Here is a 15,499-nt window from a genome sequence, read left to right on the forward strand (position 1 = left end):
CTCTATAATGAATGCAAATAAAACACTGCTTTGCAATAATAGAGAAGTTAGTGGGCATTTCATTGCACTGTGCTACTCTGTGTTTGGGACAGAGACTTCTGGAAGATCAGGTCATGTGGAAACACTGGACATTCTGCCCTTTCTTGTGGGTAAAAACCCATTTGGATCTTTGTGTACTTTGGATGTAGGACTGAGTTTAGGTCGTATATAGACACTGTGCTACACCACCAGAACCGCTCCTGTACCAGCCAGACCACTTTGCTGCATACTGTAGTTTTGTCTCTTATGTAATAGGTGTTGCTTCCAGTTTTCAGTGGCTATTCCCTGTCCCTTTCTGCCACTCCCTTTCCCTTTGCTGGCTGTCCACTGTCATTCTGTGACAACTTCCAGCTCCAACTGGCTGGATGCACGAGTGCTCCCTTCATGTGCCTGAAATACAGTCATTATGGAACTTGCAAATTAGATGGTTTCTGCTCGGATCCCCTTTGATCCCTGGCCCAGACCTTCTCTGTGAACTGGTCAAGAGGATCAAGAGTCCAGACTGAGCTGTGTGGGCTGGAGCGGAGTGTCATGGGAAAATGTTTCCTCTTCTCTTCTCTGTGTCTCTTGCATCATTTTCTGTATGTCATCTTAGGCTTAGCTGTCTGAGCGATACTTGTGTACATATGCTGTTCTTTATAGAGAGTTACACGTGGCAGTGTGGGTTAGAGAGCCTGTAAGGCAGTTTGTTAATGTGTTATAATGTAAACTTAAAGTATATTTGTAAGACAGAACACTGCAGAGAAGACGCACAAGGGCCACATCCGTTAATTAAATGCTATGAGGTGGTACTAAGGAAAAGAGAATGATGTCATGGATACCATCTGGAGCAACATCACTGTTTGTTTATGTCTAATGTGTAAACGTCAAAATCCTCCATGATTGATTCTAAACAGTGGTCCCTTACTGGGGCCCTGTTGTTTAAAATAGTCCTAATTTGTCTCTCCTCTAATCTAAACAGGAATATCCGAATGTGTTGGTTGGCGTGTTCATCGAGCAGCCGACACCATTTCTTCCCGAATTCTTCCAGCGGCTGCTGACCCTGGATTATCCTCATGACAAAATCCACCTTTTTGTCCACAACAATGTGAGTCTCCAGCTGCTGAATTTCTTCTTTTTTTCCAACATCTCTATCAAACATGACCCTTCGTATTTGACTCCCAATCCATTACCCACTGGCTCTCTCCTCAGGAGGTTTACCACGAGAAGCACATCCAGAAGTTCTGGGAAGAGAACCGGAATGCATTCAGCAGCTTCAAGGTTGTGGGACCAGAAGAAAATCTGAGCCAAGGAGAGGCCAGGAACATGGCCATGTAAGCGCGCTGCTTCTCTAAATCTGTCATCTCTCAGAACCTGTGGTGGGAAGAACAGAATTGATGGAGCCATGTTATGGCAGCGTTGGCACAGATTAATCATAGCCTTTAGAAAAGGTGCCTGCTGAAGGTTTTTTTCAAAGCTTCCTCGTGGTTTCTATTTAAGGAAGCTTTTCTAAATATTTAACCGTGTAAATTAAAGCTCGACCTTTTTGGGGGCTGTTGCTGATAGTGACATAATGGCCGATATATATAGAGATATAAAAAAATGGCAATGATTTCTAAAGGCTCACGTTTGCTGCCTTTATGTACAAAAAGATGTAGCCCCTCAAAGTTCCATGTGTCGAGAGGGCAGTGCAGAGTTGAAACATGTTAACGGTGAAGGAGGTTTTGGAGCAAAAGCAGCTGTTTGAATTAATGTTGTATTTCCTGTCGTTTCTTACCAACGCGCAAAGTCTCTTCTCAAAAAATATCCTCTTTTGTTGAAATGTATTTCTCGAGTCCCTTGAGCTATTGGCTACACTGCCCCCCTCACGATTTCCTGCAGTACGTTCTATTTTGTCTGCTTCGTCTGTATTCATAAGCTTTGGGAGGACATCCACAAATATGGACAAAATGAACTAGACCCTTAAAACATTGTGTTTTCATATAAGCTAATATTAATGCTGAAACTGATATTTCAGACAATGGCTCATATCGGCCAACAGATATATTGGCAGAGCTATTGTCTATTGTCAAAATTCTGCTCGCTAGACTATTTTATAATTTCTTAATCTGGACTGTAGGAAAGTGTGGATGTGATTTACTCCGTGGCAGCATCTCAGGTGCAGTTTCCCCCCCCCCACAGGGAGCTTCCCGTCATTGTTCAGTGTTGAATAACAGTCTGTTGTCACAGTGATATTTCAATCTGTGAGGCCTCAACACAGCGATCAGATCAAAAGCACAGCAACCCTAAAGAGCGCTGGTCAGGACATCCCTATAATGAAGAAGTCTAAGGTTTATGAGAAGCCTCTAATCTTCCTACAATCCTATTATCCACTGGAGGCTTAAAGATAGTCAGCGAGAGTCTGACTCTGCAATTAAAAGTGACATCTTATACTTAGGTGCTGATAAATTCCAACTTGTGGTGGTGATTACTTCCAAGTATTTCACTGACTGTAATCAGGGCTGGAATATACAATCACTACTTTCTCTGCCATGTCTATGTCTTTTTGTTTTTTTTGATCAGGGATCTTTGCCGTAAGGATGCAACGTGTGAGTACTACTTCAGCATGGATTCTGACGTCATGCTCACCAACAGACAGACACTGAAGCTCCTCATCGAGCAAAACAGGTAAACACACGGTAACCGGGACACGGGCCACACTGGAACACGTTCAGCAGACCTCCTTGGAAGCCGCTGTGATCATTGAAGCACTGAATTCATGCCTCCATTGGCGAAAGCGCAGGAACATTACAGCCGAGTGAATGAAAGTTTAAAAATAAAAGGCTCTGGCTTCCTGTTTTTGCCTGACCACATGGAAACAGTGAAGGAGTCCATTGCTCTAACCCCCGAAATGCCACTTTGCGTTATACAAAAAACAAACGTGCAGAGCTTTTTTCCTTCTGCAGCTCATGACTGTGAAGAAGGCTTCCCACAAACTAGATGTCATTGTGGCTGTGGGCTTGTATTGTGACCTGTTGGAAGCATGCAAAGCAAAAGCCTTTCTAGGATATTTAAAGACAGCATGAGAATTTTGTACTGGCACAAAACCTGTGGAAGTAAAATGCAGATGTATCTTATTCTAGACATTTTAGCCTTAGCATATAGCTTAGCCCATATCTACCCATGCCCCATTTTTTCTTAAAGCCTGCCTAGTTTCTCATTTAATAGAAAAAAAATTCCTTTCATTGTGGTTTGTGGGCCTAGAAGAAAAGCAGTGGAAAAAATCCAGTGTTACAGTATCTCATGCAAATTCAAAGAAACAGACAAAAGAAAGCCTGCTGCAGAAAGCGATCCAGTCCAGCATGACGTACAGCTCTGGTTTACATTAGACACTTCTACGATCTGTTACCGACTTGGCTGCGAGCGTATCTTTCCAGTGAGAGGCTGATCTCCTCCACGCAGGACGCACGGCCTCACCAGCGAGGCACTCGGTGCATTAGTTGGCCGGCCGTCTGCGAGATGTCACTGAGTTTTATCTGCCTTGAGAGAATTACCATCTCTCCGCTCTGTCTCCCCTGCTTCCCTACAGAAAAATAATTGGTCCCGTTGTCACTCGTCACGGGAAGCTGTGGTCCAACTTCTGGGGAGCCTTGAGTCTCGATGGTTATTATGCCCGCTCCGAAGATTATGTCGACATTGTGCAGAGAAAACGCATGTAAGTCACAAGTGGCACACACAGCTATGGCTCTGCATTGTTATGGTTCACACACCATGTATATGTTTAGCATTGGTCATGACTGTAATTATTGCGCTGAAACAACTGTTGCCCATGCTAACCCATAAACAACAAGCTCAACTCTACGTTGCACATATGCAGAGTCATTAAAGACTGAGGCGTGAGAAAAGCAGAAGTCAAATTCACTTCTCCTCTCTGACAGACTCACTGTTTGTTTTTTTTACGAGATTGAAAATAAGTTGAAATAGCGGCCAGATGACGCAGAGGAATAAACATCCACCCACCGCAGTGGAAACGCAGGTTTAATCACCCGTGGACGACAGTGAGGGATCAGGCTTCTGTCGCTGCATTAGCAACTCCTACACTACTGGTTAGATAGAGGGGTGAGGAGGTGAAGGGAGTTGGGATCCGGGAATAGTTTGACTTTCCAGCACAACAGGGGACGTTTGTGGTGAGAGATTCTAAAGTGTAATGGAACTGTTTGTCCCAAAATGAGAGAAACTGGTGAAAATCCAGGGTGGCAAAATTATATTTTGCACAACTGTTATGTTCATTTGGACATGGTTCTAAGCAATAGTTCTGAAACTGTTTGTCCCTGACTGAATTCAAATGATCTCAGCTGCACATTAGTGGTATTTACTGGATTGTATTTGATGCTGTCCAGCAGTAACCACTAAAAACCCTACGAAACCACATTTAAATCTGCTGGATGTGTATTTTTATTGGATTAGCATCAAATTGCCCCACTCATAGGTGGCAGTGCTCTAAAAATATGACCCTCAAAATGTCAAGGAAAATGATTCCTTAAATCCATGCAAAAATTTGGCCCATATTTCATCCATCTACCAAGTGTCATGCAAATGTGTTCAGTAGTTTAAACGTAGTCCTGCTGACAAACAAACCGAAGGACAAGGGCGAAAAACACAACCTCCTCTATGGAGTTATTATTTATGTCTTTTCCCACGTGTTCCATATATAGTATCTCAGCAGTTCACCAACAACTCCTACAGCTCACCTGTAGTCACGGATGACATGACGACTGCAATGCAAAGTCTCCTCCAGCGTTTCGGCGGTTGGCTGCTGCAAAGTGAGCTCTTCCTCTCTTGTTGTTTCTAGGGGCGTGTGGAACATTCCTTACATGGCACACATTTACCTGGTCAAGGGCCAAGTGTTGAGGAATGAAATGAAAGAGAGGAACTTCTTTGTCCTGGAGAAACTGGACCCGGATATGGCTTTGTGTAGAAATGCCAGAGAACTGGTAAGAAGGCCCGGCTTCCGTCTTTAAGGATTCACGTCTCTAAACTAATATTCTGTATTTTAGTATTATTATTATTATATTTTAGTCTTTAAAAACGTGTTTAAAACCTGTTTGTGTAAGGACGTAGCTACTTTAAAGGACATTTATACCAGAATATTAACGTCTGTACTAGAGAAAATATTATTAGCGTTACTAGTTTATAAATGCAATGAATCTTAACCCTGACAAAAGTGAACAGCTCAACGGAAACCAAAGATGAAAGCTTGGCAAGTATGAGCGGACTAAAATGTCTTCGTCTGTCATCGAGGCATGATCCTTCCCTGTTTATGGTTTCTCTATGGTGTGTAAAGGGTTCCTTGCTCCACTTATATCCCATCATCCTTCACTTTCTTTTGCCCTCGTTGTCACATGAGCACAGACAGTGCAGCCTGTTGTAATGCCTGGTTGTGCTAAAGCCGACAAATCCCACCTTGTGTGTTACTGAATGTGTTTTCCTTTCCTTAGCGGTTTTAAGAGCTTTTAAAAATGTGTCTCCAGCTAATGCTTTAACCTCACTGACATGTCCCCTGTGCTCCGCTCGAAACGACTACCCCGCCGGATCCAAACCCCGGGTACTTTTGGATTGATTGACCCTTTTCCCAGCATGCACTCCTCTCCCGTGTTAACCCACAAAAAACATCAGCTTCAGAGGGAATCTTGCTCCTTTGTTTCATGCAGGCGTGTTCCCCCTCCTCCTGAGTTTCCATGTATGTGACGTATTTATATTTCTACCGTGTCTCTGATTCTGAAACATTGATTCATGTTATTCTATTTACACGATGCTTCTCCTTCATTTTAGACCAGTCACAGAGAAAAAGACTCCCCTTCTCCGGAATCATTCCATATGCTCAGGCCCCCAAAGGTTTCCACTTGTTTTGATTATTCTGCTTTGTGAAACATCCATTTCCAATGGGTCAGCACTGAGAATCTGGATCATTTCATTGACAGACTCTCATTTGACTAAAGATTTCTTGGCTCTGCCGAGTAAAAATGTTGTTTCATCGAAAAAATGTTTTGAGTCTAAGTTGCTGTCCGTGTTGCTGCCTCATGTCCATATTTAAAAAACGATGACTGGCAGCTCTTTGGAAATCGATGTTGACCTTTTTTCTTGTGATGAGACAAGCAGACTTGTCTAAGGTAGAGAGAAAGAAAGACCTGAGCGCTGTCCTGTTGTAATTATCACTTCCTAGAGGAGATGAAGGGGGAGAAAGAAGAGTTCCTCATGCAAGTCCCCTGTCCTGATGCTTTACAGAGAACAGCCAAACCCCACAGCAAACACATGCAACCACATGCAACCTCTAAACACACCGACTGATTTCAGACTAGGCTCCAAGAAAATTCTTGTCAGTCTTAAATCATCCGGCTCCAAACCTCAGCTTTCACACACCATTTGGAAACGTACATTTGTGGAACCAATCCCTGATTCATTACTCTTTTACGAAGCCTAGTCTGACAGAGTCCACCCCCAATGCTTCAACGTAGAGGAATATCATTCCTGGACTTGCTTTATCCCAACCTGCCCCCCATTCCTGTTCTCCCAATCCTCTCACCTCACTGCCCCACCCTCTCCTGTTCCCCACCAACACCCCCAACAACCCATAAATAATCTTAGATTATTTATATGGCACCTGTCTCTGTTTTTGGTTCTCTCTATGATCATCATAGTTGATTTCAGTGTCTTAAAACACACTGAAATCACACTTGATTTGATTTTTTGTGCAAATGAAGCTTTTAAGTAGTTTGCCACAAGTTTTTTTTTTTTTTTTTTTCATTTTATACCAGTGCTAACCTTAAAAGAGTCATAAACATTTTACCATAATTATAACCTGCAGTGCGCTCATGCACTGTAGATCTGCACGTGTTATGGTTGTTATGAATGCTTCTTGTGAGACATTACTGAGATTGTTTGCCTCCCTAAAATCTGTGAAAGTGACTTGATGTTTTTCCCCGTTTGCTGCAGGGAGTCTTCATGTACATAACAAACCGTCACGACTTCGGGAGGCTCATTTCCACCGCCAATTATAACACTTCTCATTACAACAGTGACTTGTGGCAGATATTTGAAAACCCCGTGGTAAGTCATTATGATCTCTCCTTTATTCTTCAATCGTAAAAAATAGACATTTCTTTCTGAGTAGCAGCGATAAGGAGCAGCCACCTGTAAAGGTTATTAGACATAATGGATTAGAGATGTCAGACAGCTTTGACTTAATGACTTCAGTGTGATAGCACTCCTGACTGATAAGGCCGGGTGATTTACTGTATTTGGCACGCTGGGACGTGCCTCGCAGGAGAGAGGATTAGCTCTGTGAGGTATGCGGGTCAGAAAACCGCCAAATAAAAAAAGGCCACTAATCCGAAATTCTTTCTATTTCCAGGATTGGAAGGAGAAATACATCCACAAAAACTACACTCGGATTTTCACTGAAAACTTCTTGGAGCAGGTTTGTATTTATGTGTGTTTGACATGTACAGTAGGCAAAAGAGAAGTGACATGATGTCGTGCAGCAATCCCAACATCTGCTTTTAACATGCAGGATCTGGGTATCCCATTAGTCAGGGCAGCTGGAGGTGAAGGTGTGAGTGAAGTCTATTCTCAGTCGTCTCTTTCTGCATGTTTACAGCCCTGCCCAGATGTGTTCTGGTTCCCAGTGTTCTCAGAGAAGGCCTGCGATGAAATAGTGGAGGAGATGGAGCACTACGGTTCCTGGTCTGGGGGCAGACATGAGGTCAGTAGAACTGCAGTGAACACGGTGGAGACACATAGTGGCAGACGTGGGTAGCTACGCGTTAGATGTACTCCGTTACATGTACTTGAGTAGTTTTTTCAATAAATTGTACTCCTGAGAGTAGTTGTTTTGCTAAATACTGTAGTTCTGACTCCTACTCAGTTGCATTATTGATGAAAAATAATTACTTTTCCAGTGCGGTCAAACCAGCCGTCGCTTGTGTCTCCGTAGTCAAACCAGCCGCCCCTGAATTTTGGAGTGCGCCCGTATTCAGACCTTTACGGTTCAAGTTGAAGACATTTGCTGTAACCTATTAACTTCATATAATACTTACTTCTTTTTAAGTATCTGAATTACATGCTTATTATCGTCGAGCTGAAGCCTTCAAAGTCTAATTGTATTTGAATGTTTTGTTCAATGTGTGTTGTATTTAATACGAAGTGAAAGTAAGTACATAACATTGCTCTGTAAACTTTATTGTTCCAAACATTCCTTCGTCAGTCGGCTGAGTCGTTATCTCCGGGCCACCTCTCTCGCCCCCGTGTGAGCCAGATGTGCTGAGCAGCGAATGGCCTGTTCTTCAGATTAGATTTTTATTTTATGTGTTTATTAGGACACGCATCATCTCGCACACAGACACACAACTGATGATCCGCGTTCTTGTAAACACATGTGCTTTTAATTTTATCACCGTCGTCTCCAGGTCCAACATTTAAATATAATGGAATAAAACATTATGATGTTGTGTTGATGGTGTTTAAGTCATGCGGCCGGTTTTATGTGGTTTGAAATTGGTCATTAATGTGCCTAAAAGTTTGCCTGGGAGACTAAATGTATACAGATACTTGGACTAACTCTGTTTGGAGAAAGCGCTGGGCTGGATGGGTCATTAAGCCTGACGCAGGCCGACAACGGCACAGCCTGCGGTTTTGCAGGCAAACACATGAACACACAGACGCGTCATCATCATCATCATCATCAGCATCGTCACCACACTGAAAACCACGGTCACACACAAAGAGGACGGTGGGTCATTTGTTCCGTCGTTAATCACACTGCAGTGTTTTGCTTTATTTTCTCTCCTCCTCCTCAGGACAAGCGGATCACCGGAGGCTACGAGACGGTGCCGACGGACGACATTCACATGAAGCAAATCGGCTACGATAAAGAGTGGCTCCACTTCATCCGAGAGTTCATTTCACCCGTCACGTTAAAGGTTTTCTCTGGCTACTACACAAAGGTTAGTGTGTCCACAGGGAGAAATGAAGGGGAGATAAAGAACGAGCTCCACCGCTATTCAGCCAAAAGCTGAAACAGCAGGAATAAAGTTAGCGTATTACCCTGTGATGAGTTTTTACACGTCTTTGACATTCTCTGATGAAATGTGAGCTTTAACAGCAGCTGACAGCTTTCACATATAGGATGATATATTGAACTGTACACAGCTGACTCGATGTTATCATGTGCCTCGATCGCAGGGTTACGCCATAATGAATTTCGTGGTGAAATACACGCCTGAGAGACAAGCGTACTTGAGGCCCCACCACGACTCCTCCACCTTCACCATCAACATCGCCCTCAACAGCAAAGACACAGACTTTCAGGTAAAAAAAAAAAGAAGGAGGGTGAGTCATTCTGATATTAGACCAGGATTTAACATCTGGATATATTCAGGTCTGATTTAATCTCAATGTTCCCGGACTCAGTGACTCATTCCACAATTATCAATCCATCTTCAACTGTCCCTCACATTCTCATCTCCGCTTTAGGGAGGGGGCTGCCGTTTCCATAGGTACAACTGCTCCGTAGACTCGCTCAGAAAAGGCTGGAGCTTCATGCACCCAGGACGCTTGACTCACCTCCACGAAGGCCTGCCCACCACCAACGGCACCCGCTACATCGCAGTGTCCTTCATCGACCCTTGAACGACCCGATCACGCTGTAAAATAGTCGTCTGACCTTTGCTTTGCTTCTCTTTCTGTCATGTTTGTTCAGTTTTTTTTTTTTTTGTGCCCCAGATGTTTTGCCGATGCGATCCTTTTCTTTAAGGCAACTGCTTTAAAAGAGTAAATGATTGCATAAAAAAATAAAGGAAATCTCTGTCAAACAGAGTGTGGAGTGGAAAATGGAGGTGACAAAAGCAATTCACACATTCACACAAATAAGAAGAACGATGCTAGCAGGGTACAGCGCTTCCCATTTAAACCATTAAAATCCCAGACTTTACTGGTGCTGTAGCTTGTCATGATTCCCACACTGGTGCCTTTGCTAGCTGTACCCTGCTGGCGTGCAGCTGTTGTGTATCTATTTGCGTTTTTAGGTAAGATGTCACTGAATGCATTTATACTGTAAAATCACACGTTTCTACTGGTGCTAATCAACAATCCATGTTTCTGCGTTAAAATTCAAATCATATATTGTTGGGGTGTAAATTGTTTTCCGCCCTAAAACAATCCAGATGTGTGATTTCAGTAAAATAATTTGTGCCTAGTGAAAAAAAAAAATATTTTTTTGTAATTTTGCACATCAGAAAAATATAAAAACAAAAAACAAAGAGGCAGAATTCAATATGAATTCCGTTTGAATGAGGTTTAATTTTCTGTTTTACTTGAAAGGCTTCGTTCTTGTTTTGGAGATTGGCAACATTCATTTGAAAAAGTTTTCCTGCGATATTCCTCTGCAAAGATGTGTGTGAATGGATTTTGGGACTCGGAAAATTAAGTTGTTTAACTTATTGTCAAATATGAATAAAATTCTTTATAAGAAAATGTGTTCTCTCGTTTTTTAAGCTGTGACAATTCACATTTAAAGCTCACACCAGCCTTGTTCTGCAGCTTCTCCTGCTCCACTCGAAAGGAAGAAGACATGTATCCGCCTGTGCAGATTCTGGCAGAAGCAAAGCAAAGTCTGGACGGGATTACGCTCCACTGCGGAGAGGTTTCCATTGTGTTATCTCTGTTACCGGTGCGTCTGTCAAGTTGCTCTGCCGTGAACACTTCACATGTAGAAACAATCAGGCCTGTTCTTTGGAGTTCAGCTCTGCACAGGGCTGAGGGAGCAGTGTTTGGGGTGTGGTGCGGTGATGTAAATCAATGCAAATGTAGTTCAGTTTACACGAGGACCCGAGTGTAAACATGCACATGCAACTTCAGAGGAGTTGCACAGATGGTGGCTGTGAGCCTGATGATGGGGGTATGTCGACTGGAACTTAGAAAAAAGAAAAGAATAATGACCTATTGATTCATAACTGAGATTTCTCTGTAGCAGTTCCAAGTTTCTACATGTAGAAGCCACAACACTGATCACAATCAGTTCACTGATGAAACATCTTCTGGAATCTCACCTCCCTATCAGATCTCATTGCTTTTTAGCACACGCGACCTCTGGAGAGACGACCCCTGCAGGGCGGACGAGTTGCTGCTCCCTGTAAAGTCCGGGTGAAGGCTGCATGTCTGAGGAGCTGCTGTGAGAGGGGGGAGAGATGGAGGAGATTTGGGTCAACACGCTGCTGAAAGAGCCCTTTGTGGCCGTCATTTCCCTCCGTCCGCCCCATGAAAGGTGACATTGATTCCTGCCAGGCGCGCAGTAAAACCTGCATTCCTCACAGGTTCTCACAGGAATGATTTTTATCAAATGGCAGTAATGGACGAAAAATGGTTCAAGTCTGATTTACTTCTACAGCTGGATGAAGAATAAAGCAAAGTGAATACTTGAGCTACAGTGACAGGTTGTTTTAGATTCCTTTCTACCCTTTAGGAGTTTAGTCTACCTTAAACCCGTGTTTTGTTTTTTTACAGTGAATTCCCATTGAGGCCACACCCCCCCCCTCTATAACCCAGTGAATACTCACGCTTGGGGTCAGCAGCTCTAACGATGGGTAACATGAGACTCTTCCAAAGTAGATTTGAGTGTGCCACAAACTGCAGGGTGCCCAGTAACAGACTGCGATTTAGCCATTACCGTGGCACCCACACGGGTCCTGACTAAACACGGGATTTGAATTAAGTGTTTGCAATGATCCAAGAATGCGAAGTGCCTGAGGCCAGTGTATGTGTGGGCAAATACAGTATGTGCTATCTGGTGCTGATGGTTTGGAGGAGGACAGTCATGCATATGTGCGTGCAGGAGCAGTTTCAGGCCTGTGGGTCACATCTGCACCATTTTCATATTCACCACTTGAGGGAATGAATCCAGGGGTTATTGCAGTACATGCCTGACCTGGCATGACCGGGTATGTGCCACAGAACATTTGAATCTGCTGTTTGAATTAGACATTGTCCCCATTTGCTACTTACTGAGAATATAAGTGCACCCCTGTCAGTACCTCACTGACAGGGGTTTTCATCGTGTTTGGACAACTTTGGAGGTCCACGGCTTCAGGCAGATTAACGTGATCAATTCATGGTTTGGTATTTTCATTTTCACAGGATTTGTTGACAGTAAAAATACAGATTATTAACAGATTTACGCTTTAAGTTATTTAATGTTCTTATGGAGTCATTTTAAAGAAAGCAGACACTGAATAACTGGCTCATTTGAAATCCACTTAAAATCAACATATAAAGGTTTGCATTGCAACTCCAAAAGTGTCCTCACTAAGATAGAAGTACAAACTTGTGCGTGGGTGTGTGTCTGTGTGTGTGTGTGTGTGTGTGTGTGTGTGTGTGTGTGTGTGTGTGTGTGTGTGTGTGTTAATGTTCCAGACGATTAACTTTCTGTATATTACTCAGATTGTATTTAAAGAGGAGGGGGAGGACTAGGAGTGCAGGTATCTGGGTTCATGCACAGTGCAACTGACAGTCAGAGATGGAAAAGTGGAAAACAACTGGAAGAGAACCTGTGAACAGAGAGAAAATGTTCAATGCATATACACAGTGCGTGTGTGTGTCTGTGCGCGTCTCAGTAGGTACATTTGTGTTCATGTTGTGTTTTTCTACTTCTGTGTGCAGTTCAGGAAGTTAAATTTGTCAAGTTTCACATTTCTTGCAAATGGACCAAAGTATATATATCTAGTAGCTGCGTGTGTGTGTGACGTAGCCACATTAAATGCAAGAACGTCTGAATGTGTGAAACCAGCGTGACCCCCTCTGTGCAATTTATTGCTTGGCAGCTCGAGCATCCGCACCATGTTTCACATTCTTTGAGAAGCGAGAAACGCTGAGGTATGAGGCCTGATGGGGCTTTAAGGGGACATGTACCAAACCAAAGAGTCAAATATAAACTGTTGTTTCGAGCAATCAATGTCACTGTTATTGTAAATTAATACAAATTAACTATAGTTTTTTATGATGATCCCTGTTTGCACATGAGGAACATTCAGGTGCTTGTTTATCATCTTTGCATTTGCAATAGTGCCGGAGAACATAAAACCCCTCAGTATCAAACGTAATCATTGGTTCCAGTTGCAGTTACATCATGTTACATTATCCATGTTGACTCAGAACCACGCTTGTTGTTTAAAACCTGTGTACTTCCATTATCATGTGGTGAGTTCGAGTCCTGCAGCAGCTGAAGAGGAGGAGACTTCACTTCTTTGATTTTAACAACTTAAACCCACTGACTCTGGCAACAGTAGCTACTCTCACACATTGTAAAAGGTTTCGTTTTTGTAACTTTTTATTGGGCTCTTATAAAAAGGCCATGGGAATTTATGTGTGCAAAGTCCTTGATCATTTTTATGTTGGAAATCTCTCGTGTAGCAGAGGACCAACTATGATTATAGGCGACATAATAATGGATCCAGACATGTCAGGTAAAACATGACACATTGAATATGATCCATATTCTGTAATTTAACCCAAATACCACTTATTATTTCAAGGCTGCCATCGCGCCCGTCATCCAGGTAAGTAATCAAATACATCCAGAGTCCACAACAGCAATTACGGTTGATTGTATGCTTTCGAGACGATCTGCACACTCCCTTTTTGCCAGCCAGACTGTTTACCATCCCAGAGTAAACCGGGCGCAAGTGCCATTTAGCCAAATTACACAGAAACGCTCTGTAAAAACCATCAGCAGCCCCACACCCCCAGACAGATATTGATTTATGTAAAAAAAAGGACAAAAGCAAGGAGGAGGACGTGGATGGGTGGAGGACGGGGTGAAGCCACAGAGGCTCCGTTTGTGGTGAGCAGAGTAAAATATAAGTCGCACAACATGTCTTTTATGAGCTATTTTCGGGGGTGTTCTGGATGATCCTTCAGTGTGTTTAGTCTGGTTCTGCTCCTTCAATCGACGCTTTGCAAGTCGAGATGCAGATGAAAGAAAGGGAGTGGAGGGTATTTTGGTGTCTCGGGTGCGCGCGCCCTTGTTTACGTGGAGGCCACGTGTCTTAGGTCAATACGGGCAAAGAGGGGGGGGGGGAGCAACAGGAGGACGGTGTTCAGACCCCCAGAGCCCCCATGTGGGTACACCCTGTCTGTGCCATTTTAAAACTGCAGTGTGCCGCTGTGAGGTGAGAAGTCTGGCAATAATATCTCAGACAGGAGAAGTAGTTACATTAATCATTAATATTCCATGTGACAAGCGGATGTAATGAAGAGCAAATACACGGGTGCACAGGAGTTAATCACACACCTGCGAGCGAAGCAGAAACTCTGACTGGAGTGTTTTATGATGGGTTTGTGTGTCAAATGAAATATACTGCGCGGCGTCTTGTTCTTATTGGAGCAATCACATTGATCGCGCTTGTTTCCTCAAGGAACTACATCTTCAACCTCCGTGTCAGGCAAGAAAAGTTTTATGGATTTTCTATTCGCAGGCGGTGAGAGTTTATTTAAGCACATTCTTCATATATGATGAGACAGAGTTATGAAAACAGGGAGATGTGATGTTGAAATGTGTAAAATGCTGAAAGAAAGTGATGAAATACCTCAATGGGTCTTTGATCTGTGAAATAACCCCGACGTCAGAGGAAGCGACTTCCTGCAAAGTTTGTTGAGGTCTGTCAACAAACTGTGTCGGGTTTGTTGACACATCATCAATTCCCTCGCTACTTTCACCGGAGTCGGTTTGTGATCTTTGGCGCGATACTAGAGGCGACCACCCACGTTCACCATGTCCATGACACAAGGGAAAAAATGATGTTTAGGGACAGTGAGTTTACTGAGGGTGAACCTTAATATATCGATGTTTTTATTTAGGTTCTGAGCTTGAACCTACAGCAAAAATATAAACATGAATAACTGAAGTTACGACTAAAATAGTCTACATGTTAGAAATATGCCATCTTTAGTCCTTTATACCAACCTTAGTGTCTCAGGACTTTATTGCCCTGAATTAAGACTTGTAGGTAAACACTTCTTAAGTGTGTGATGTGTTTATTTTGCCTTCTTTACTTTACCGGAATAGAAAAAAAACATTACCTAGAATGGAATTCTGTATAAAATGACCCCACCAAAGCCAGTGTTCGTCAAGCTCGATCTATTATTCCCTGGGAAAGTGGTGAAAATGTTGAAAAATCTTGCAATGTTGCAATAAAATTCTGGATTTAGGCTCGACACCAACATTTAACGGGTTCTTCCCTGACCCAGACTGCATCCTCCAACCAAGATCTGTATTAATCTGTGAAGTTTTTGCTAAAAAGTAAAAGCATGACCTCCTTGGTGGTTAAAAGACAGGATGAAAATAAAAGAAATGAACTGTAAAAATACAATGATACATCAGTGTGACATTTTCAAAAGGAACATTTCTTAAAATTTATAAATGCAATGAGGTGGCACCGATGTTGTTTGCTTT

General features: G+C 42.9%; 1 protein-coding gene across 3 annotated transcripts in view; it reads left to right on the forward strand.

Annotated features, from left to right (window-relative positions):
- Positions 1 to 10,527, forward strand: part of plod2 (procollagen-lysine, 2-oxoglutarate 5-dioxygenase 2) — a 43,024-nt gene extending 32,497 nt beyond the window's left edge. For 2 of the 3 annotated variants that reach the window (XM_035142201.2, XM_035142200.2), the window contains exons 9-20: positions 1,001 to 1,126; positions 1,231 to 1,352; positions 2,581 to 2,685; positions 3,587 to 3,712; positions 4,850 to 4,991; positions 5,830 to 5,892; positions 6,991 to 7,104; positions 7,409 to 7,474; positions 7,655 to 7,759; positions 8,853 to 8,999; positions 9,238 to 9,363; positions 9,529 to 10,527. In XM_035142201.2, the coding sequence (XP_034998092.1) occupies positions 1,001 to 1,126; positions 1,231 to 1,352; positions 2,581 to 2,685; positions 3,587 to 3,712; positions 4,850 to 4,991; positions 5,830 to 5,892; positions 6,991 to 7,104; positions 7,409 to 7,474; positions 7,655 to 7,759; positions 8,853 to 8,999; positions 9,238 to 9,363; positions 9,529 to 9,684 (1,398 nt within the window). In that variant the 3' untranslated portion in view covers positions 9,685 to 10,527. The remainder of the gene's footprint in view (positions 1 to 1,000; positions 1,127 to 1,230; positions 1,353 to 2,580; positions 2,686 to 3,586; positions 3,713 to 4,849; positions 4,992 to 5,829; positions 5,893 to 6,990; positions 7,105 to 7,408; positions 7,475 to 7,654; positions 7,760 to 8,852; positions 9,000 to 9,237; positions 9,364 to 9,528) is intronic. The other variant, XM_035142203.2, reaches the window with a different exon arrangement.
- Positions 10,528 to 15,499: the final 4,972 nt, after the last annotated feature.

The sequence above is a fragment of the Hippoglossus stenolepis genome, chromosome 19, assembly GCF_022539355.2.
Source record: "Hippoglossus stenolepis isolate QCI-W04-F060 chromosome 19, HSTE1.2, whole genome shotgun sequence".
NCBI classification, from domain to species: domain Eukaryota; kingdom Metazoa; phylum Chordata; class Actinopteri; order Pleuronectiformes; family Pleuronectidae; genus Hippoglossus; species Hippoglossus stenolepis.